This window comes from Quercus lobata, chromosome 3 (assembly GCF_001633185.2).
Source record: "Quercus lobata isolate SW786 chromosome 3, ValleyOak3.0 Primary Assembly, whole genome shotgun sequence".
Lineage (NCBI taxonomy): Eukaryota > Viridiplantae > Streptophyta > Magnoliopsida > Fagales > Fagaceae > Quercus > Quercus lobata.
In genome coordinates this window covers 18,118,397-18,144,614 of record NC_044906.1, presented here as the reverse complement: position 1 = coordinate 18,144,614, position 26,218 = coordinate 18,118,397, and the positions used below count along the sequence as shown (strand labels likewise).

Genomic DNA, 26,218 nt, shown 5'->3' with positions numbered 1-26,218 from the left:
GGATGTTTGTTAAAGGGACATAGAGAGAAAGTGTGTGTGAGAGAGAGAGAGAGAGGAAGAGCGTTAGGGTTTGGTAATATAACTTCCTTTAGTCAAGAGAATTGAGAGGTGGATATAAAAGATGTGTGTTTTTTTTTTTTTTTTGGGGGTGTTGGAGGAGACAGTGGAGGTTTTAAGATAGATCACGAATTCAGGGGATGACATTTATTGGTCAAAATTCTTCTCCAATTTCTTAGGTACTTGTTTTGCAATACTTTTACCATGTCAACATGATCTTAATGGAAAATTATTAGATACTTTCAGAGTACCATAAATGCATATTCTTTTCTCTCACATAAATGGTATATCCCACCATGATTTTAATTAGTAAGACCCATCATTCATGTGAAAGGAGGGAGTACGCATTTATGTTATTCTGAGAGTACACAATAATTTCCTGAAATTAAATATATTTTTATTTAATAATTTGATAATGTCTTTAATGACCCATCATAGGATTCATTCCTCAAAGAAGTGACCTATTGAACGAGGACAAAGAGTTTCAAATAAAAAGTTAACATAAAGGGAGAAAAAACAAAAATTTCAAGATAAAATGGTGATGGGAAATCAAATAATTTTTCCAGTTAAATAATACTACTGTTGGTTTAAATATGAAGTTATTGAATTTGTTTGAAAGATTCATCAAACATTTGTTATGGATTATAGATTTTTTCTTTTCTTTTCTTTTTAGTTTCACTTAATGTATATGTGTGTTTCTAAGATTTATCTAACTATTTCTCTAATATGTTCTGTAAGCAATATATATGAAATTAATTCAATTGTCTAAACTTTTTTCCATTTCTCTCGCTAGTAGGATGCTGGTGCTCCAACAGATTAGCTGTTTCACCTAAATGTTAACCAACAACTCATTCTTTTTTTTCTTTTCTTTTTTACCTCTAATTTAGCTAATCACATTTTCAAATCAGTCTCGAATAAACTTTTCAAGTTTCCATTCTCTCTATTTTTTAATTATTCTTTTGTTACCATTTATTTATTCTTTTTTTAGGAAAATGGGAAAGAAAGGAGGGAGAGATGAATATTTTATTTTTAGGAAAAAAAAAAAAAAAAAGTATCGCAGTGGCTCTCTTGGTGTGGAGAGCCGCTATATATAATCTGTTGGAGCCTATTTCAATTTTCAAGTTGTAGTTCTTCGAAATTTGGAGAGAAAAGAGGTTTAATTTTTCTACTGGAGCATGCTCTAAGTACATAATTGATACAATTATCCAACCTCTCTCTTTATATCATTTTATCATTTTTCTTTGAATTAGTGAAAACCAAATTAACTCCTTTTTTCAGATTTTTATTATCATTTTATTATTTTCTTAATTTAAAATTTTAAATATATCAAAGTATGATGTATAAGACGACACTTGACAACAACCCACTAAAAGAAGTGAGCTGAAAGATAGCATTGAAAATGAATGAAGGTTATATGATCAATTTTTTTAGGACAAATTACAATTTACCCACTTATGGTTTGGCTAAAATTTAAGTTGCCTACCTATGGTTTAAAATTTGACACTTTACCCACTTGTGGTTTGACCAAATAAATTTAAGTTACTTATCTATGGTTTGAAATCCTATGATGCAAGTGTTCCGCTGAATTCTTTTTGATCTTATTTGATCCTGTATTTTTATGTTTTTGGAGAAAAGACACATAAAAGATGAGCAAAATTACATATTTAATCTTGTTTTTAACATATGTGAGTTACAACAATCTAACTGAGCTAACCTCAGGTATATAAAGTGTCAAATTTCAAACCACAAGTATGAGACTTAAACTTCAACCAAACTACATGTGGGTAATTTGTAATTTAGTAATTTACCCATATTTTTAAAAAGTAAAATTAGGAGAAAAACTTAAAATCAGCCCAAAATAAGATGGTACAATATATAATGTTATTACTAAATGGTCTTAAATAAGTTTTAAAAAATTGACTCTAAATGACATCTACCAAAAAGTATCTAAGGTAAAGTCAACCCAATCAATTTAGGTTGATCGGAACCCGTAAGCCTAGTTATAATAATTGTCAAATATTAATTGAATCATGAATCAATTTTATTGCACAACATTTATGTTTATGCAAATGTTTTTTTTTTTTTTTTCTTATTAAAGAGTTTATGGAAATGTTGTATCACCGATATATATAAACATCTATAATATAATATTAAATAGAAAAGTTTATAAATATATTTAGTAAAAACCTTCTTTATTTATTTTTTAATGTTTTTAGAAAATTAGAGATACAGACAATTTTTTTTTCCTTTTAAAAGAAATCATAAATGTGGATTTCATGGTTAGGATTTAAGAGTCTTTATGTTTTGTTAATGTTATATACACTTGATGTAAATACTTTATGAAATGTAAGAAAATAACATATGTTAAATCATGTTGCAAACATATTTTAAGTGGGTGCTTGTGTGTGTGTGTAGAACAGTCTTGGAACTACGCAAACTTCAAAGATATAATGTTGAAAAATTGAATGATTTTTCTTCTATTACAAAGGCAATGTCACAATGGTATCACTGGTCGTAACTAGTGATTATAATAGGCATTGAAATTGTTATTTCTCCATCCAAGGAAATGCTGAGAACATAATTGCAACCCATAGTTTGTGACTCCCAAATGTGTAATTGCATGCAAGGAGAATCGATTCATCAAGGAACAATCCTCATTTGTTCCAAATAGATAAGGAATTTGTTGGGTTTAATAGTGATTCATGCAGCTTAAATGCGATACTTCTGTTCTGGACAGAATGCCAATACACCCAAGCATTAGCAGTTGCATTCCATGCAAAGCCATGTCTCCTATTTTCTTCATATATATATTAGTTTTTGTTTTCTTGATACTTTTGTTCAATCTTCGAAGGATGTGTCCATACTCCCTCAAGTATCTCAACTATGGAGAGCAAAGTAGCCTATGCATATGCAAACTGATTCTGAGCGTCGCTGGAGCGGTGTCTCCGATGGCCAGAACAGTGTCTCAAGCCATCGGAACAATGAATCCAATTATCAAACCTCCAATGCTAGTTGTTGGAATGGTGTCTCCAATAGCCAAACCGTCAACATCAATCATATTTATATCTAAAAAAAAGATGTAAATAATTTTAAAATGTAAGAAAATAACATATGTTAAATTATGTTATAAACATTTTTTTATGTGTATGTATAAATATAAATAAATAAATATATATATATATGGTTTGGCCCCCTTGAAAAAAATTTCTAGCTTCATCACCATTGATAAAATCAATTTGCGACATGTGTCATATTTAATTTTTAATTTTATACCTAATGAATATTGATTGTAAAAATAAGAGTCTAAATCCTATTAGATTCTAAATTGAATTTCAATCGGAGTCTTATTTTCTGTCATGTGTCTATCTAAGTTTTTAATTTTTGTGGTAAGTGAATTATTGGGTGCAAAAACTGAAGAATCTAAAACCAATTCAATTCTAAATCATATATATATATATATATATATCATTACATATTTTAGAAATATATGGTTTAAAAAAAGTGTAAGTTAATGTCATGTATAATTTGAATCACTTCTACAAAAAATTTATAATTTGAACCATATAATTATAATTGTTTTTAATTGCACCCGTGCATATACACAGAGCTACATACTAGTATATATATATAATAGAATGCTACGAATTCTTACATTTTCCCTTTAATGTGGCAAACATTTTTACTAGTATATAACAGTCCCAAGCCAACTCAAGGAATTTGTTCAATTTAAGTGAGAACAAACATAAAATCAAGCAGTGACGCAATTAGCGGATTGAATTCCTAACATGTTCCTGAGAATAGGAACCAACAAGCTTTGAGTTTCTGTCAACAAAATACTAGCTACAAGGGCAGGATTTAATATATAGGTGCCCCTCAAAAAAGTGGGGATAAGGAGGCAGTAGAAAATGCTTCCTAGTTCTGTATAGGACAAGTGTCATCCCCTTCAGATTTTGTACCGACATGTTTTGTTTTCTTAAGGAGAAGCAAAGAGAAAGTCATATAGCAGGTTATGTATAGTTAATAGTATAGCTAGTGAAGAAGAACTCTCATTCTTTCATAGAGAAATACCCATTATAAACATGCAGATATATACAGCAACAGTTCTAAATGGCAGTGCCTTCTTCAACAGTTCAACTACATGAAAATATTTACAGATTACTATGGACTAATGCAATTGGGGCTGAAAATTCTGCAACATTGCACTAACTTGATTGACAATGCTCATCGATCTGAGCTTCTTTTGGTTGCTTTTTACTTTTCATTCCCTTTTTAGGCTTCTTGATGTTATCCATTTGGGAAACCTGTCATTAGTCCAAAATATAGAGATGGCTTTAACAAAATAAAACACATGCATGCAACTTTTCTAGTTTCTACACTGCCTAAAGTTGGTAACATGGCGTATATTCACGCTTTCATCAGTTTCATGCAAACCAAACCCCTACTGATTACCAGTGCTCTGAACTGCTAATATGTGAATCAGTACGGCAGCATCCAGAGCAGCTTATTGTAGCTCTGCACCAAAGATATTGTTTTAGTTTCCAAAAAGTATAGTTATTTCGGATAAATCTATAGATCAAGCATTAATGATTTTCAGAATTTAAACTTCAATCATGATAGATTCTTTAAGGAAAACCAGATTCTCAAGTCCTTAGGAAAATCAGCTCTCTTGAGTTGAAAGTACCAAACACACATGCCCACAGACAGCAATTTCCTAGGCCCCATTTCTTAAAAGTAATAAGACCTTAGATTCAAAAAATTCTAACTAAAATTTTACTTTGCGTGGAATATGTGAAAAGTCTTTTCCTTTCCCATCTTACGAAATATGTACAGTTAATAAGTTCTCAAATGACGAGCAGCCATTTCTTTTTTCTTTTTTGGATTGGTAATAAGAGTAATATTATTGATGAAAAAAGGAAAGGAAAATACAAGGTGTTCATAATGATGAACACAGGAAAGCAATAACAGAGAAAAAAAGAAATCAAGAGGCTATTCTAAGAGAGTAAAAATACTAGAAAACCGGCACCGACACCAATAAAAAAAAGACTACGCTAACATAAATCTTTTAACTCAACCAACGTATTCTCAGTATCCTCAAAGAAACGACGAATAGTCTGGAAATCAAATTCCAAAAATCTGAATTATGATTTCCAAGCCAGTGATTCCGACAAAATAACAACCCCATCACAGAGCTTGGCATGACTCATTGAATACCAAAAAACTTGATATGGACGAGCAGCCATTTCTGTTTGCTCCAAATCCACTACATAATAGATGTGCAACAGTACTCTTTCTTTCAAGAACTCCTGATCCTTCCTAATTCAGTGCTATAGAGCATATATTTGGCAGCTCTCCTTCTCCTCTTTGACTCAGGATCATTCCACCATTTCTTCACTGCTAAGGTAGAGGATGTCCTAGACGACTTATTAGTCCCATGTTGATTTATCATGCGAGGATCAAATGGAGGCCGGCAGCCAACATAAATTTTGTTTTCGGCTAAGTTCCTCACTGTCAGGATCCCTTGGTTCCGGCCTCTGGCTCTATTGGATCGGTACCGGCTATGCTCCATCTCTATCCTCTATCTCTCCTCTTTTCCTTTTATTTCATGTACCAAGGATGTTTGTTAAAGGGACATAGAGATAAAGAGAGGGAGAGACAGAGGAAGAGCATAAAGGTTTGGTAATAAAAATTCCTTTAATAAAGGGAAAGAGAGGTGGAGAGAAAAGATGTGTTTTTTTTTTTTTTTTTGTGTGTTGGACGAGAGTGTAGGCATTAAGATAGATCATGAATTCAGGGGATGGCATTTACTGGTCAAAATTCTTCTCCGATTTCTTTGGTCCTTGTTTTACAATATTTTAGGTCGTTGTTTTACAACATTTTTACCACTAGTTTTTATCATACCCGTTTTGTGTGTGCGAGCGTGCGATGCTGTTTTTTTTTCTCTTTTGGTCCAGTGTCATCATTTTACTTTAAAAAAAATGGGATAAGTTTATTTTAAATAAATGAATTAGTAGAAGAGTGTCTTATTTTGTAGACATTTTAAATGAAGTTGGAGATATATTTTTACCGAATTGTCCTCAAATTTTTTTCCCAATTAAACATAATATTTAAGGGTATTTCTGAAGTTTAAACCACATAAAAATCCAATCCAAATAGAAAAATCCTCTTCTATATTAGTATAAATGTCAACATAAGAGAAATTAAATATATTTTTATTCAATAATTTGGTAATGACTTTAATGGCACATCATAAGATTCATTCCTCAAAGAAGTGACCTATTGAAGATGGTCTAAGTATATAATTGATACAATTATCCAATTTTTCTCTTTATATCATTTTATCATTTTTTGGGAGGTTATATGCCAGTTCTTTTTATTCTCTGAATTAGTGAAAACCAAATTAACTCTTTTTTTCAACTCATTTTATTATTTTCTTAATTTATAATTTTAAATATATCAAAGAACGATGTATGAGATGAAACTCGACAACCCACTAAACGAAGTGGGCTAAAAGATAGAACTGAAAACGAATAGAAGTTAAACGATCAGTTTCCTTTTAAAGTAAAATTAGGAGAAAAACTTAAATCAACCAAAGTTAGATGTTACAATCTATAACGTTATTACTAAATGGTCTTAAAGAAGTTTTAAAGAAGTTTTGACATGGTACAAAAGCTAAAAAACAATAGCCAAGTTTTTGCTCTTAATATTTGAAAATAAATTGTGACGTGGCAAAAGAGGAAAGCACATGGCAAAAGCTCACTCTTTAGTTTATGCTACTATGATCTAGTAGTGAGCAGTGAGCAGTGGTGAATTTGAGGAATAAGGCCTGAGCTATCGGAAATCATCATATATATGATAGAATGCTACGAATTCTCACATTTTTCCCTTTAATGTAATGTAGCAAGCAAGCATTTTTACAAGTATATAACAGTCCCAAGCCAACTCAAGGAATTTGTTCAATTTAAGTGAGAACAAACATAAAATCGAGCCAAACCTGATGCAAATTAGTGGATTGACTTCCTAACATGTTCCTGAGAATAGAAACCAACGAGCTTTGAGTTTTTCTTTCAACAAAATACAAGGGCAGTAAATATAGGTGCCCATCAAAAAGTGGGGATAAGGAGGCAGTAGATAAATGCTTCCTAGTTCTGTGTATTTCCTTCCATGGAAAACAGCTCCCAAACACAACCAGCGAAGAAGATGGACAGTTCCCTAACATGTCGTCCCTTTCACATTTTGTACCAACATATTTTGTTTTCTTAAGTAGAAGCAGGGAAAAAGTTACATAGCGGATTATATATACTTAATAGCATAGGGAAGAACTCTCATTCTTTCATAAAGAAATACCCATTATAAACATGCAGATATATACAGCAACAGTTCTAAATGGCAGTGCCTTCTTCAACTACATGAAAATATTTACAGATTACTATGGACTAATGCAATTGGGGCTGAAAATTCTGCAACATTGCACTAACTTGATTGACAATGCTCATCGATCTGAGCTTCTTTTGGCTGCTTTTTACTTTTCATTCCCTTTTTGGGCTTCTTGATGTTATCCATTTGGGAAACCTGTCATTAGTCCAGAATATAGAGAAGGCTTTAACAAAATAAAACACATGCATGCAACTTTTCTACACTGCCTAAAGTTGGTGACATGGCATATATTCATGCTTTCATGCAAACCTACTGATTACCCGTGCTCTGACCTGGTACTAAATTATCTAAACACGACCACAGAGATCACACACATACATACACATAATGGGATAATGCATGTGCAAATACAAAACACACGTCCTCTTCAAACATTAAGCTTGATACAACAAGAAGGGAGAGGAGAGAGATGTAAGTTAAATAGTTTGCCAGCAGACGGTAGTTCTGTCATCTATACTTACAATGTAGGATTTCCACTCAATTTTTTCATGCCCCTCGGTGCCAGTAGCAGGTTGAGAATGACTGCCTACGTGGCGGAATATGTGAATCAGTACGACAGCATCCAGAGCAGCATATTCTAGCTGCATCCAAAATATTGTTTTAGTTTCGTAGAGTTATTACGGATGAATCTATAGTTCAAGCATTAATGATTTTCGGATCTTAAACTACAATCACGATAGAATCTATAAGGAAAACCAGATACTCAACTCCTTAGAAAAATCAGCTCTCTTGAGTTGAAAGTACCAAACACGCATGCCTACAAACAGCAATTTACTAGGTCCCATTTCTTAAAAGTAATAAGACCTTAGATTCAAACAATTCTAACTAAACTTTTACTTTGCATGGAATATGTGAAAAGTCTTTTCCTTTCCCATGTTATGAAATATGTCCAGTTTGGAAAAATAAGAAGTTAATGAGTTCCCAAATGGCAAGCAGCCATCACTATTTGCTCCAAATCCACTACGTAATAGATATGCAAGAGCTCTTTATTTACGTTTAATGGGGGTTGTACTAGATAGTTTCACATCGCAATACATATTTTATTTGATGCATCTTTTCTGGGATAAGACCAGATATTATTGGACTGCAAGCATGAATAGATGCTGATTGAAAGTGGAAGGGAAAGGAGATCTTTTACTTTGCCCTACAGGAGTAGGTTTATGTACTTCTCTTTCCTAATGGTCTTCCTCATGCAGTTACAGGAAGTTAAATTGTTACAGAACATAAGAAAATGAAGTTACCTGATTCTTAGTCAAAGGTCGTTGCTCCCAGTTGCTATTACGTCTTGTCTTGTTCAAACCAGCTCCCAATATTTTCTAGTATGCAATAATCACCAAGAGATTATGTCCAATGATTACAGGAGATTACACAAGGAGCTGAAGCAAATTAAATGCTTAATTTACCTTTGCAAGCCCAGATAGGCCACCTCGAGGTTCTTTAAACACATTCTGAACGTCCAGTAGCATTTCAAAGTGCTTGAAACACTCCAAATCTCCATATGAATGAGCCAACTGTCTTACATCACATTGAAAATTATAGCCTACAAGGTACATAAATAAAAAATCAGCCATGTCCATATAAATGCTGACAAAACAAGAACAAGATATTGTAGTATAGATGAAATTCCCAACCACACCATAACATTACAAACAAAACTCACATCTCACAGAAACACCTATGCCCCCAACTATTTCCTATCCAATAATTTGATTAACCTTTCCTAAAAGTCGTTTACACAGTCAATTGAAACAAATGTAAAAAATCACAGGGATTACAAGGATTTTTTGGTTTCAGAATCATAGATTAGATAAATTCTTTTGAAGATATACATTTCTAGAAGGCTTTGCAGAGTCATTCTTTTTTTTTTTTGGTAAGTGGGTTTTGAACCGACAACCTTACTCTCCACCGTTTCTTGTAAGGGAAGGAGGTGCCATTTAAGCTAGAACTCATTGCTATGGTTTCACAAGTCATTCTACCATACTCATGCATCTAGATTTCTCGTACCAAGTTTTAGAATGCTAGGGGACTGCAAAATGCGGGCCAGACAGTTGTCTAAGATGTCAGGCACATCTTCAAATAACTTTATCAGATCAAAGATGAAAACCATCTTATCAGAAGCAATCTGCATGATAGACACCTGAAACATGGAACAAAGTCATTTTTACAAATTGTTGGTAAATTAAATCATTTAACAGCACAATTCTAACACTAACAAAGGGAACAAAAAATGCAGAATCAAACGATACAGCATTCTCCAAGTATCATGATGGGCAAGAGCAAATTCTTGCAAGGGACAAAACATCATAACCATCCATCTGATTGTGGATGACAACAGATATACCACACTAATAAACATCTCCCAACCATGCATGGTCATTTTTGTGATTTTACCCCAAAGAATTGAGGTACAAGGTCAACTCTTTTTGTCCTTCACTTCAAATTCACCTTTTTATTCATCATTTTTGTATATTTTTCTTACCCCTAAAACAATAATCTAGACAACTGACAACCCACACTTTTAGTAGTCAAATCAAACCCATTTAACCCCAGGTGCTACAACATCAATACTAACAGACTTCCAACTCCACTGCTACTGCACTTGTAGAAAGATACATCCTCATCTAGCATTCCACCTTCTGTTGTATTTGATGTTCCAAAAATGGCTGTTATTCACTTTGGAGAGAGGGGGGGAGGGGGGTTGAGAATAAATTGAACTAGGTTTCTACTCAATATCAGAATACATTGGTGAAATAACCCATAAATTTAATGCAAGATCTGAACTAAAGAAAAATTGGCCTTCCACCAAATGTCAATCTAACCTAGGTTAAACTACTAGATATTGTAAGATGAAGAACTAAAGTAATATATATGCTAAATTTAAGGAAGAAAGGAATGATTAAATTTAAGGCCCAATATTAATATGACAACCTGTAAGTGCACAAAACTACTTCAGTAATTTTAAAGTGCAAAATGCATAGGTAAGTGAAAATACTTCCAATGTAATAACTCCATGATTTTTCAAAAATATGCACCTTTTTCTTTTTTTCTAATAAAATAGTAACATGACAACATATATATAGATATTAAGGATACAGTATAGAAACCCAGAGAGGGAGAAATAGAAGATCAAGCTGATTACCTTGTTTGGTTTGCTCCCTTTTTCATAATTGGGCTTCCATTCACAATCAAGACCCAAGACTTTACACCCCTCAATATGGCACGTTGCATTACGCAAACCATCAACTTCATCAACCCATATGATTTCTTCTACAGCTAACTCATTAAGATGCAGAAAACGATTTTGCAGAAGACTTGCCTCACGCACTGTAAAACATCAAACGGTAACACATAAGGGTCTGTTTGTGTGTATTCAACAAAGAAAACCAAGATACAATGCTCACATTTACAAGTCATACTTCAGAATTGAAATGAAGTAAAACAAGTTCCTTTAGATGAACATAAAGTAAAACAAGTTCCTTTGGATATAAAGGGCCACAAAATGCTATTCTATGCAATGTCCTATTATTGCTGCAAAGAAGCAAAATAGTAGCTATATTCCAAGGAGCAAAAATGATGCAGGAAATGCAACCAGAATTAATGTTTATTTTATTAGGTTTGAGACACCAGATTTCAATTTGAATTTGGGCTTTATTGTGGTTGAGAATTTTATGTAATGTAATTGTGGCTTGATTGTGACTCCACCGATGATGCCTTGAAGCCTATTTAAAAAAGGCTCCAGAAATAGTTTGAGTAGTGCAATTTGAATAAGAATTTTCTGATTTGAGATTTACCTACAGCTTGGGGTGATTCTAAGGGTCTGTTTGGGAATAGCATATTTAGCTGAAACTGAAATTTTTTTGCTAAAAGTGTGCTAAAGTATGCTTGTACCTTGGAAAAAATTTGAAAATGTGAGAAAATGCGGGAAAAATGTAAGGTTTTAAAAAGCTGTACATAGAAGCTAAAAAAAGCTAAAAGCTAAAAACTGAGTTTACAAGCTCATGCCAAACACACTCTAGGTAACCTTAGGAGGTGAAGCCTAGAGTCTTGTGACCCATTCCCTATTTTCATCTTTATATTTCTATTTTCTACCCTACCAGCTCTGCATCAAAAAAGTTGGGTATCAGCAATGACACATTTATTAGATTAAGCCGAGAAGCAAAGATATGTCTAAGATGGATTAGAAATTTCACTAGAGCAGAGAATAATAGGCATCTCCAAAAAGATTGATAAGTAAGACTTAACAATAAAAGGTTAAAGACAACATTTCATGCTTGTAATGATTTGATTCCTTTTGGCCAAGAGCCTTGTTAGCCCAACTGGTTGGCACCTCCTAGTCTTTCCAAGAGATCCAGGGCTTTAATCCCCTCTCCCCATTTTTTTTTTTTTTGATAAGTAAATCCCCTCTCCCCATTGTAACTATCAAAAATGATTTGATTCCTTTTGTTCTTTTTCTTCATATGATGAAGATGCTTTGAGCCCAGTTTGCGTTTATCTTTTGTTGATTGTAGGGGTAGATGAGAGCAATTATAAATTAAGGAGCTTTAATCAAAAGTATGAGATGCAAAAATACAGATTTTCTTAAAAGAAAAGAAAATTCAAAGGTATCATAGCTTGAGTTTGTTATGTGCATGACAAGTTAAAGGTCGCATAACTATGGAAATGGGAGGAAATATTAAGGTGGTGCATTTAGGAGCAATGCAAACCAGTAAATGCACTACCAGAAGGAATGAAGATATAAAATTTTAGGATTAAAAAACAATGAGAAGGAGGCCGAAAGCTGCAGCATTGGTTGAGGCCAAATGTGAAGAAATATTTTTGAATTATCTAAAAGAGGCTAATCTCCAGCCATTGTTGATGGCACAAATGAAATTGAAGAATGCCCAAGTATAAAGACATTAATGACCATGGAAAATAGAACATACCTTTGACATCCAGAAAACCGGTAAGGGAGTATCGATCACACAATTCATCGACCTTCTCTGAGTACCCAGCTTCCATTGCCAAATAAATCTTAAAAATATAATAGAATCAATGTATATAATGTAGAGAAAATAACCCAAAAAAGAAGGGAGCATATCAAATGAATAAATTGTAACTATAGCTCCAAACAATAATACTACAATTTTTATAGGTCTTACCACCATTGTTTTGACAAACCTCAGCTCAAAGGAAGTAAAAGCAAGATAGAAAAATGTAAAGGTTACTCATGTCAAAAGCTACTAACCAAATATTCAAGAAGTTGTCTATCACCATTTGTCTTTGCCTCTGCAACTTCCCAACATCCTTTTTCTGCTAGCTTCTTCAGTGAGCTGCAATGTTGAATATTCATTCTTATTTTTAATTTTTTTCAGGTAAAGGTGGGAACTAAGGGTGTTCAAAATATATCAAACGGAATTTTACCAAGAGAGAGAGTTGAATGGGTCAGAAGAATATATAAACTGTTTAAGATACCTTTCTTTACACTTGTGATATACATCGGGAAACTCCTGGCGGAGATTGTTTTTCTTTATAATATCGTATGCATGCTTTAGCAAGTTCCTATCAATGTATTCCTGAACAAGTACACATAACATTTGTTTTCCCATAAATGTTGCCCACTTGTCTGCAGCTTTGAATTCTTTGCTCTGTAGCATAGTAAAGAGAAAAGACTTTCCAGACTGGCGGATGGAAAATTGCTCTAATAGTGAGACCGCTGTCATGTATGACTGGGATTCTACCAATCCAAAAATGTATTGCTCAACAAATTTCTTTGCTGCATCACCGCTAGAATCATTCATTTCCTTTGCATGGCACATGAATTTCCCAATGTTGATTAATTTGACATCAAAGACTTCAAGAATCTTTACAACAATCCTCTCATCATGGTTGAGAAAGCCCCCTACAATATCAAGAAATAATTGACCAGCAAGGTCTTTTGCCTCCAAGGAATCTGCTTGGTTGGTTGCTAATTTAAGATAACGACGTAGAGCAGATACTATAAGATGACTGAAGCCTTCACAATATATGCCAAATATGGGCAAGACATAGAGACATTGAATAACAAAAGTAGATGGTCCAGGTTGCGGATCATTATGCAGCACTTGATAAACCTGATGTTGAAGAGCTCGGAACTTAGTAGTTGCCTTCAATGTGCCTATGAAATGGAATCAACAAGAAACAATTATGCAAAAGGAAGCATGGAATGAAATACTGAAAAAACAGTCCTACAAAATACGTGCACTAAAAGGCCAACCAAACAAGGTCCCAAAAATGAATTGCGATGTGGAGGTGTCCTAGAAATATTAGGAAACCAGCAAGATCCAGAGGACACTGCAGTGAGTTGTAAAAAAACTTAACCTACACGAAGCTGATCTAACCATATAACCTAAAAATTAGGTTCAATAACAAGACCAAAGTATTAGACCATACCTCATTTCTGTAGGGAAAAATATTTCAAATCACTCTACTAAGACCAACTTTATGACACCAAGAGCATCCAAGCAGGGTGACATTTAGCCGTGTTCCAACAATGAGTCTTGCAGTATACCACCACACTAGCTTGAAGGGATGATAAGGAAAAATGAATTTAGATGAATAGAAGGGATTGTGGTATTCTCCTTCTAGTGTGTTTGGGAACTTATAAAGAAAGGAATTGAAAGTTAAACTTTTTTAAAAAATAATTTGACTATTAGCTACTTCTCTTTTTATTATGGCTTTTAAAGAAAGAGGGATAAATATAAATTTGGGGAAAGTACACAAAGCCCACTATGGTTTCTCCAGAAAACACGAACCCACCTAAGTTTCGAGTGCAAAACTAAACCACCATGTGGTAATGTTTTATGTGTATACTGTTAATTGTATTGCACTTACCCTTTTGAAGTTTTTGAGTGAAGCACAAAAGCCCCCTATGATTTTGTTTTATGTAAAAATGTAAATTTTCACATAAAACAATATCACAAGGGCTGGGTGTTACACTCAAAAACCTTAGGGAACAGAAATGCCCTGGAGGATAAGTATTACACAACAATACCACAAGGGGCTAAGTGTTACACTCAAAACCTCAAGGGGATTCCATGTTTTAAGGAAAAACCATGGGGATTTTATGTATTCTTCTCTATAAAATTTCACCATATTCAATGAAGCGAATCAAGCACTCCGCCCAAAAACAGGTAGAATGCTTTTCCTTTGGGAGAGAAGAACAAAACTATTTCCTCCTTTCTTTTCCTTAAAGAGAATCTCCTAATTTATTCCCATTTCCATTTATAGCATAATCCCCATCCAAACAACCAGTTTAAGGTTCAAAGCTCAGAGCAAATACTTTCAACACAAAAAATATAAAGAAAAGGAGACAGTTTAATTTCTAATAGGCATCCAAAGCAGTTGCATGATTGAATGAAACTAGTGATGATTGGAAGAAAAATCATACCATGAGTATAACATTCTTTCAGGAGGTATAAGAATACCACTGGAGACATATAGGTTAGATCAGAAAAGGCATGCACACATATGGTCCCTGTTTGGTCAGTTTTGTCATTCTTCTTGTGTAGATCCATAGGTCTTTCCTCCAAGCCCATGCCAGAAAAACCAGCTATGATCCTAGAAACAGAATGAAAAATTAATTTGAAGATAAAACATAAATGGAAGAACTCATGTTAAGTATTACTTGACCATATATCCAATACAGAAACTGTAACCCAACAACTATCTGTCCTCTAGATCATGTCACAGAAAGTAAACGAACCCAGTATAAACTTTTTTTTCTTTTCATAATTCAATAGCTGAGTGTGGAGGTATTTGAACTTTGGATGTCTTTGTTGTAAACACTAAGAGGTATCAATTGAGCTATAAGGCAAAGAATTCAGCATAATCTAAAAGGCCATCCTCCACCCATAAGAAGAAATACCGTTCGAATACCATAACTTAAGGAGTAAAATGAACGTGCCAACAGAAAAAAGACAAGCTGCTTTTACAATAAAGCAGAAGACACTCAGATATGTATAAAGTAAAACAGAGATCCATATGCAGATAGCTCCAGAGCCTGGTGTAACGGGATTAATGATTTAAGTTGGCATTTGAGTTCTCATTCCTCAAGTAAAATCAAAGACATTTAGTTTATGGGACTTTTTAGCCCTGTATAAATCATCTATTTTACGACTTACTACAGAATCTACATAAGTTAAATAGGTGAGCAATGCCATTGCTAGGTGGTTTCGTGCACTATGGTCAGTGGCCTGCCATATCCTGTTCCATCTCAGTTCTCATACTCTTCCATATCCTTCAACTCCCACAATCACCAAAACTAAAGTACAAAACTATTGATGAACAAATCTTAATTCCCCCACAATAATCACACTTGTGTTAGGGAATGATTGGATTCGACCATTAACTCACAACCATCTGTTAGAATAAGTTTTATCAGTGAACTAACACACCCTTGATTTAAAACAAAGACCAAAGTCTTTTAATAACCTCATAATTGCATTCTTAATTCTGCCTTAACAGACAACAGTACTCTTAGCAAATATTTAATGGAACTGTGCTCACCCAATTTCACTTTCAACTAGCTCCAACTATTTCACACATACCCCACATCATAGCCATACAATTTGGGACACAAAGAAAACAAGAATCAAACACTAAACCCAAACAAATACACACTATAACATTGAGCAACAACAAAAACCATAGCACTCTAAAATTAAATTTCTTTTTGTTTCTAGCATTTTCCTTGTATATGACACATACACACACATATCCTACTTTATTCCATTAGAAACTTTTGCTACAAAAATTTCTATTTAATACAAATTGATATTTCTCTTCTTATTTATAATGATTTCTAGATCAATACAAATTCATATTTAGGAAATTTTGTTAATATAAATTGTTAATTTAACAATCATTTTATTAATTAATCCATGCATTGAAATAGGCATACTGCTCATTTAGCGTGTGTGTGTAGTAACCGTTCTCCTTTCTCACTATTGCTAAAATATACAAAACATTCACACTTTTTTCCCCAAGTTTCTCGGGAACCAAACAGAAGGTGAAACTTGTTTTCCCTTTTTTTTTTTTCCTAGAAAAGTATAGCAACTATATTGGACCAAAATTGTTGAACCTAACCACAATCAACCATAGTTCACAAGTCACAACTAACCTAACTAAAACAGTAGTAACTCAGTAAATCATTCATATCTAGGAAAATTCATTAATATAATTTTTTTTTTTTTTTGGTTAATTTTACAATCATTTTATCAATTAATCCATGCAAACGGGCATGCTGCTCATTTAGTGCGTGTGTGGTTACTGTGGTTACTGTGGTAACCATTCTTCTTTCTCATTATTGCTAAAATATACAAACATTCACACTTTTTTCCTCCATTTTCTCGGGAACCAAACAGAAGATAAAACTTGTTTTCCTTGTTTTTTTCCCCCTAGACTAGTAAAGCTACTATATTGGACCAAAATAGTCGAACCTAACCATAATCAACCATGGCTCACAAGAGCCACAACTAACTAAAACAGCAATAACTCAGTAAATCATTCACTAACACCTACATTAGCAAACACTAACACATAAAATCACTCAAACACATGATAATGAGCACTCATCAAGCATTTAAGCAAAAGATCTGACACATTTTAGCCTGTTTGTTTCCAGAGAAAAACGCATGGAAAACTACAAAGTCAAAACAAGCCTTTCACCGAAACAAAAATCAACTCAACTCAGCTCAACACAATGCAATCATTTAGCTCAGTTCCACAGTTCCTCTGTACCAAACAATGAAGCAAAAGAAAATGAAATTTTTTAAAAAAATTAAAAAAAAAAAAAAAATACACGTAGAGAGACACACAAATACTAAGCTTAAAAGCAACAAAAACAATTTCCACAACAAAATTTTCGAAAACTTTCTCAGCAGCCAAACAGCGAATAAGAAAATGAGAAAAAGTAAACGAAGAGACTTACCGAAGTGAGAGACTGAATGAATTTTTAAAGCTTCGGTTTCTCTCTCTATTTTTGTGAGTGTGAAGTTGTGCTGCGAAGTTGTATATATAGGACTTCGTATATGTACACATTCGGTAACGGATTGAGCCTTGAAAAATAAATAAATAATAATAATAATAATAATAAAATGGGGTAAGAGGCAATGCTAAGCTGTGGGCGGGCCCACCAGATCTTTTCCTAATAAGGCAATTTTGGTTTTCTTTGCTCCCTTCTCTTCGCTGAGAGAGAGAGAGAGAGAGAGCTGTGTGAAATTAGTGTTAGTGGTGGCTAACGTGCGCCGAGGGAGTTAGAGATATATACAGTCTTTGCAGAGAAGGGATGAGGGCAACACGTTGAGGATCAGAGGGGGCATTTTGGACATTTTACCATTTGTTTTGGCTTTATCTTTCGAAAAAGGTTGTATCTGTCTTTTATTTTTCAAGTAAAGATAAATACAAAATAGTAAATACATCTTTAACTTTTGCAATTACTTTTTTTAATGTAGGTATCTAGAATTTTAATGAGCGAGAGATTTATGCCTTAGAAAACCTAATGGAATTATGACCAAAACTATCCGAATGAGTGAGAGCTTTATGTTTTTGGAAACCCTAGAGAAATAGAAATACTTGAAGAAATGAGAGATTTACATCTTAAAAAAATCGAGGGAATTATATACTACCCAAATTAGTGAGATATAGCATTATATTCATGGTTAGATTTAAGAAATAAAATCATAATTGTGAACTATACTCCTTCCATCTTGAAATGGAGATGAACTTGTTTTTATAATAGGAGATTGATTGGTATGCAATCCTACCTTTTGGATCATCTAGTTAATATATCAATAAATTTTTCATCTTTTTTTTCATAATTGTTAAGGTAATATGTTGTGATAAGTGTATAATAAAAGTAGTATCAATAATAGATCAATATGAAAGTGGCATTGCACCAATCATAGCCAATTACCTCAATAAGTTGTGAAAATTTTATACATTTGGTATTAGGATTTGGCACAAATTGATTTGGGCAAGTTAAGATTAAAATTTTTAACAAACCTATCCTTGGTGGGTTGAAACAATTCCAAATTACAATGAAAAATAATAATAATAATTTAGTGGAACTTTTTAGTGGTCATTCTTTAAATTACTTTTTTTCTTTTCACTTTGATGAGAAAGGGAAAAGGACGAATAACAAAATAAAAATTGACACCTAAGGCTTTTAATAAATATACGTTTTACTTTATGCTCCATCAATCATAGTCCATCACATATTTTTTTTACTTTCCTAATAAAATAACCAATGTTTCCTAAAGACATGTAGCATATTACAATTTGGGGAGTATAAAGTGGAACACTAAAAGTGACACATAGGATCTTTATTCATAATTGATAAGTACGTAGTATTACCTATGAAGAGGACTTAAATGGTTAAACTAACGATACATCATTTAAGAAAAGTAATTACCATCCCATCCAAGGTGCAACTTCTATTTTAATTAAATTAGGCTAAAATTTTATTTAGTTTGATTAGTTTTATTCTAATTGTCAAAATACTTTCTTATGGTATAATTTTTGTCAATTAAGTTATTCATTTTATCAAAATGAGTCAATATAATCCTTTTATCCAGATTTATTAGCAAATGGAAACAATCAAACATTTATTATTATTATTATTATTATTATTCAAATAATACTCATCAAACAACAATATTTATTAAATACTCCACGTATTGTGAGTGTTTTAAATTGACCGATAAAAATTTTAAAAAAAAAAAAAAAAAAAAAAACCCTTATAGATTATTTGGTAACTAAAAAAAAATCAATGGACTAAATTGACAAAAGTTAAACTTCGTAATTAATAACATGATGTCTTATGAAAGTTTTAGTTTTATGAAAATTAAATCTTCTACATTAAATGACATGTTAATTTACAACTCGGTCCACTTGCTGTTTTTTATTTTTTTTGGTTGGTAGAAGCCCACTAGCTTTCGTTAGTTGGGGGATATGCACGTTTTGAGTTTTGGGCACTATTAAAGTCAATTTTGCTCCGAAGTTGCGGTTAACAATTTGATGGGTTTTTTTTAATTACTTTTTATAGTGATTGATTGCCCAATTGGAAATCAGTTAGTCAACTGTTTGAATTGACATATAATTTTTGTTTTCTTTATCTTGCAATAAGACTTTTAAATGCTCCATTAATTTCATAATTATTGAAATAACTATTTGTAATTATAGTTTATTGAGAATAATGTTAATGGTGATAGCATATAAGAGTAACATCATACTTGTCATAATTCCACTTTAATAAATTATAAAAAAAAAATTGTGTATGTAAACTGTTGATGCCTATTTTTTGAATTTGTGCCCAAAAGCCTATACGGAAGAAAGCCAAATGAAAAGCAAGACCCAAATGTCCACCAAGAAGACCAAAGAGCAAGAGAGGTCCAAAGAAAGAAATGCAAAGGAAAGCAATCTGCAGCAGAATACAACTTTACCGCAGAATACAGTTCTTTGACAAAATGGCTTCGGCAGATAAAGACAAATTGGGTCCAAGACCCTTTTAATCCAGTCAATATTATTTGGCCCACAAAGGCCAAAATCTTTTTTTATAAAAAGACAGACGTGAAAACTAATATGAAGAAGCACAGTGAAAAGAAACAAGGAACAACAAGAAGTGTCAATAGTAGTAATTGCATGAAGAAAAGAAAAGTCAAACCAAAGGAAATGACAAATACAGCAGGAAACGCATGAAGAAATAAGACAAAAACATGCAATAGAACGAAACAAAACTAATCTGCTACAGTAGAAACAGCGTGGGAACGAAAGAAGACAAAAACAGAAGATAGTGGAGCAAGCACAGAAGGGTCAGAGCACCACCAACCTGTACCTAGCCAATACAAGAAAGGTAGGCCCACAGTCAAGAGGATTCAGAGGGTGTGGTTTGGTGGTGGGGGAAAAATGGGTCTATATTTGGTTTCCAGACGTAACTTCTTTTGGGTAAGATAGTATCTTACCCAAAAAAAGTAGTAGATGGTTGGAACCATCTGATGCATGCCATAGAGCTAGGTAGTGAGGTAGCTTAATCCTTATTCATTTAAACCTAGAGGTAGAGGTATACAGTAAGAACAAACAAAATTGAATTTTGTCACAAAATGAGTAGTTCTGAGCAGAGTTAGTGGCCGAGCAACCAATGGGTTGGTGGGCAGTCCTGAAGGAATGCCCACAACAAGTCAAAAACAGTTGGTGAAGCCCTAGGGGTAAAAGGGAGAAATCTCATTGAATTAGCTCACTATAAAAGAAAGAGATAACCATGGATGAAATGGGGGAAGTACCTAAGGGGAGGAACCCATGGTAAGAGAGTAGTAAGCACTTAGGAGAGGCACCCAGGGAGAGGGGGATCCAAAAGGGAAAAGACCCAAGTGAGAAAAACAACCCATAACAAGATAGTAGTTAGAGACTAAGAGTAAAAAAGGAATGGAGAGAAAGAAATAAAGAGAAATAGAAAGTGGTAAAAAAAAAAAGAGAAAACATGGCAGGAATAGGGGCATGCATTAATAGATTATCTTTTCCCTTCCTATTAGCAAACCCATTCTTTGAAGTCCCCAAAAGTAATAGCTAGTAGCCATTTAGGCCTATTCTCTAAAATGCACAACTTTGATGGCAAAAACCTATGACAAGGTTGTTCAAGTTAGGGTTTGAGTTTCTTCTTGGTTTACTTATTCTGTGGGAAGATTCAATACTTAATTTCAATTGCAAATATATTTGATTTCACTCGTTAGAACTTATATCTTCTGTATTTAGTCATTCTATTGTAGCACGTTTTTATCACATTTGCTGTATCAGTTGTCCTGCTGTGGTATTTTTACTTGTTGTACTAGTTATTCTGCTGTAGCACCTTTTTATTATATTTACTGTGTTAGTTATTATACTAGCTAAACTTTTTTTGCTGAAGCTTTCTTATTTCTTTGTGATTACGTGTTTTACTTTTGACACGAACTAATCATTATTCTGCCATAAATATATATATATATATATATATACATATACATTGTAGCTTATATTCTGTCATATATTTTATATATGTATATGTGAATACGTATAAGTACATATACGAATATATGTATGTATATATTTGAGAATATGCTAACCCATGTAAACTAACATTGCTTGATTGGTATTTTCTTTGGATTTTAGATTTGTTTATGTGCCGGAAGTAGAAAAGTATTTTTGCAGTAAAAAATGAAGAATAGTCATTCATGTTGCAGAAAAGTGCAGAAAGATTTACTGCACAACAGAAGGTGTTACTGCACAGCAGAAAGCTTTACTACGCAGCAAAAAGCTTTACTGCACAGCAGAAAGTTTTACTGCGCTACAGAAGATTTTATTGCACAGCAGAAAGTTTTACCGCACAACAAAAAAGTCAGTCCTATGACATAAATTGGAGAAAAGTTCCTTCTGTGGCAGAAACAGAGGATAAGCCCAATTTGCAGCATCTTCCCTTGGACTTGGACTCAACGTTTGCGCACAAACTGGCAGCGGCAAAATGTTACTTTGGAGCCCATTCCGCGGAGCGCCAAGCCCAACTTCCTTCTTAGAAAAAAGCCTAGACTAAGCGTTATCCAATAACATCAAGACGTATGTTTAAGGTACAAGAAACGTGAAAAGAACCCCCGACATGTAAACTTATCTGTATGGAACGGATTGACATCTATTTTGTCATCTTAATTCTCCATGTACATTTCAAATGCATCTAACTCATGAGATATGGAATAATTTGAATTGATTTTTTTGAATAGTATGAAAGATGCTCCTAATTATTATGGACATAATGATTATAAGTTATGAACATGCACCACTTGCAACGTATGCACATACTCAATATTAAACTATACAGCCATATGATAACAAATTTGAATTTTGGCTGTCGTAAATATGCTCAACTCTTTCGTTTTTCTTAATGGAGTTTAATTTATTTTATTAATTTTTTTTTAGAGAATTTTAATTTATGGTGTCCGCTTCTAATGATAGCTTTTTATCACCAGATCAAAACAAAAGACAACATTTTATATATATATATATATATATATAATAGAGGATCTTCTTAGAAAGGGAATCATCAGAAACTCTAGGTCACCATGGTCTTGTCCAGCCTTTTATGTTCAGAAAAACGCTGAGATAGAAAGAGGTGTCTCTAGACTTGTCATTAATTACAAGCCTCTTAACAAGGTCTTAGAATGGATTGGGTACCCTATTCCCAACAAAAAATACTTAGTTAACAGGCTTAGTAAAGCAGTGGTCTTCAGTAAGTTTGACATGAAAAGTGGTTTTTGGCAGATACAAATCAGTGAATCTGATAGGTACAAGACAGCCTTCACCACACCCTTTGGTCATTACGAGTGGAATGTAATGCCCTTTGGTCTTAAAAATGCACCTTCTGAATTCCAAAACATCATGAATGAGATTTTTAATCCATTCTCCAGTCATACCATTGTGTACATTGATGATGTACTCATCTTCTCAGAATCCCTAGACAAACATTGGAAGCATCTCAGAACATTCTTCCAAACCATCAAGAAAAATGGTCTTGTTGTCTCGGCTCCAAAGATCAAACTTTTCCAAACAAGTGTCAGGTTCTTAGGTTTTGATATAAGACATGGAGTCATCAAACCCATAGATAGAAAAGAAAAGAGCCATTCTGTTTACAAATGAGAGAGCTCTGAGGTAATTCTTAAAACTGAGTCTAGAATTTAGCCTGCTGAAGACTGAGGCCAAGGATGCCTTATATAGATGGAGGGAGCCTTGAATCCATTCAGGAGACTGCTTGAATTGCGGAGGGTGAAATGCTTTTACTTCCAGGTGAATATCTTTTCAGCCGAAAGCAACAGTGATTTCAATGATTCTGTTGGGGTACTGTTGAGTGAACAGTAACTGGTCACTGTTTATGAACAGTATCTTGTCCCCTTGCTTTTTCAAATAGTAACTCTGCATAGTGTTCTGGACTGTGCAGTGGATAGTGCTCTGTCGGTCAACTCTGCTGTTCGGGTACTATTCTGAATAGTAACCGATTTTGCAAAGGTGGTTCTTGAGCTGGTCTGGGCTTCAGAAGCTTTTCTAGAGCGTCTGGGAGCCTATCAGGAGATGCTTTCAATCTGTATCGTACCCAGAGGGATACCCTTCATACGGATCAAACTCAGGGGGACCATCGTCATAGTTATGTTCGTGGTACCTATCAAACAGATTACAAAACCCACAATAGAGGAGAGGTTCATAGTCTGCTTTCTGAGCTGTGTACAGGGGGGATCAGTATAGTCAAGCCTCTGGGTGGTGAAGGCTTCTGAGTATGGCCTGGTGGTAAATGCCGTAATTCTTCTAGTATTACCGACAAAATGGTAATTTTCCCATAATTCTCCAGTGACATCTTGGAGTTCATTGTTGAAGTAGTTTTTCCAACATTCTATGAGGGCCAAAGGATCAGTGTAGGAAAGGTAGGAATCACCTTTATACCAGGGGCCATTGTGGGTGTACCCATTGATGAGTACAAGGTGGTGAGCAGGTTGAACAGTCATCCAATTGTTTCCGTCCCATTGTGGGAGAGTGCTCCAGCATCTGATGGATACAAAAGGACTTTTGATCTTTGCTACGACCTGTTGGATTATTTGGGGGAATTGGCTGATCTGAATATGGCTCGTTAGTTTTATGAGTCTAAGGAAACCATATTCAAACATTCTTGAAAGCCAACTTGGGTTTCTGTCTTCATCGTCTGCCCCGTCTTCATAGTTGACTACTAGACCAGGAAAAGGATGTTGTTTTTCATAAACCCTATGACTGCTTCCAAAGTATTGGTTCCAGGTGTCTCGGATGGAGGCAGTTTCAATGGGATCTGCTTCTTCACCTAAAACCGGGAAATGGGTGGTGACCATAATTTCAAAATGCGTGAACCATTGGTCACATGATCCAGACATAGCCTTGCTTCTAAATATACGTTCCTGTATATCAGAAGGCAAGTTGGCAACAGCACTTCTAAGCTGGTTTTGAGTCTTAAGACTTAACCTAGCGTAGTCAGTACCCATGATAGTCATTTTATCCATTGAATGGATATCCTCTTTGCCAAAGAGTTGACTAGTGAGAATTGCATTTCCTGCCTCAAGCTCAACTAGGTGTAATTCTAGTGCCTTAAGGGTTCTTTGGAAAAGGTTATAGTGGTTTTGGGTAAAAGCTCTCTGAAGGTTATCAAGGATGAATTTAGTGGAAGGAGGGAGATCTGTGTACACTCCGTTGCTAAATTGCAAGGCCTTATTTTTAACTTCTTGAAGAGTGATAGCCATATGACCACTGGAATATGTAACCGTTGTGGGGTACATAGGTCGAAGGGATGTTGCTTTTCTGGGTTCTTGACCAGAAGAAGCGCCTTCATGCATTTTTTGAGGAAATCCCTGTATAGGTGCCTTTCCTTTTTTCTTTGAATTTGAGGAAGACATTCCTATATTAACAAAATGGTTGTTTTCAAAAATATTTTTGTTAAAATCATGAGATGTCATGGAACAAATTCTTTTATATGTAATGTGATGAAATGATAATTTATGAGATTGAAGAAGACTCAAGGAATTATCAAATATGATGGATGGTACAAATTGATCAAGGTTCTTGGCTTGATTTGGACCAAATGAAACGGTTTTGGCATTGGTGAGGTTAAGATTTTTAGAAACAGAAACTTTTTGGAGACACTCAATCTCTTTAGGTTCTGGGTTCCTAAGAAACTTAAACTTTACTGGTCGGCCAAAAGGATGGGTAGTGATTCCTTCACTATCCGTGGTGAAAGGATACAACAGACACATGAATGGGTTCCCTAAGATGACCCTATCTGTTATATTTTTGACAAGAACAAAAGTGGTTCTAAAACACATATTGTCTTGGCAAACCTGTGCATCTGGGATCTTGAATTCAATCTGCATTTTCCCACCACTTGCAGAAGTTAACCTTTCTTTGGTTTTCTGGAAGTATTTAGAGGGGATAATGCCTTGCTGAATGCAGTTGAGATCAGCACCCGAATCTATTAGGGCAACAACTTCAAATTCAAAATCTCTGATGGCAATCCTGACTTTGGAATGCCATTTCTGGAAGTTAATTCTACTGATGGTTTGCAAGAACGTTCCAGGTTCTGGCTCTATTTCTGCAGTAGGGTTAACTGTTTCATCGACTTCGTCATCAGAAAGGTTCTGTAATGAGGTTCCTTGCTCATTGCCTTGATGAGAAGTGAATTCTAGATTTTTGACTCTAAGGTCCATTAGACCATGATCAACCCTAAGGATAGTTAATTCTTGCTTAAGGTTTCTCATTTCAGTCTTGTTTTCTTTAATCTCTTTTTGGAGATCTTGGATGGTTATCTCTTTCTTGGATTTGGTAAATCTATTGTAGATTTTTTCCAAGTCAACTTTGGGTTCCTGAAACCTAGGTTTGGATGTACTAGATTCCTTGACTAGGGTTTTGTGGAACTCACTAAGTTTCCGAGATTTCTCTTCTGGGTCCTTGATCTGTTCTATGAGATCGAGGAGCAGCTCTTCTTGCTTAGAAAGGACATGGACAGTTTTATTTCTACAACAACTATCCTGGCAAGCTAAGATTTCATCTGTATCACTAGAGGAACTAGAAGATACTCTAGAGGTTTCAGAAGATGTCCTAAACAACTGGTGCTTCTCTTGGTCACTAGACTCACTGCTTAAGTGATCGAGTTCTAAGAGTTTGAAGATTTCATGCTTGCTGGTTT

The 26,218-nt window shown here is 34.2% G+C and overlaps 1 protein-coding gene across 1 annotated transcript; it reads right to left on the bottom strand.

Annotated features, from left to right (window-relative positions):
* Positions 1-6,979: 6,979 nt before the first annotated feature.
* LOC115981486 lies at positions 6,980-17,744 on the bottom strand. The gene is made up of 11 exons (XM_031103659.1): positions 17,438-17,744; positions 14,897-15,066; positions 12,943-13,624; positions 12,716-12,800; positions 12,414-12,501; positions 10,631-10,815; positions 9,496-9,628; positions 8,895-9,031; positions 8,733-8,807; positions 7,953-8,072; positions 6,980-7,626 (listed from the first exon to the last, which is right to left on the bottom strand). Exons 1-11 carry the CDS (start codon positions 17,545-17,547, stop codon positions 7,528-7,530), a joined length of 1,884 nt encoding a protein of 627 aa, XP_030959519.1. The 5' UTR covers positions 17,548-17,744; the 3' UTR covers positions 6,980-7,527.
* Between the last annotated feature and the right edge of the window lie 8,474 nt (positions 17,745-26,218).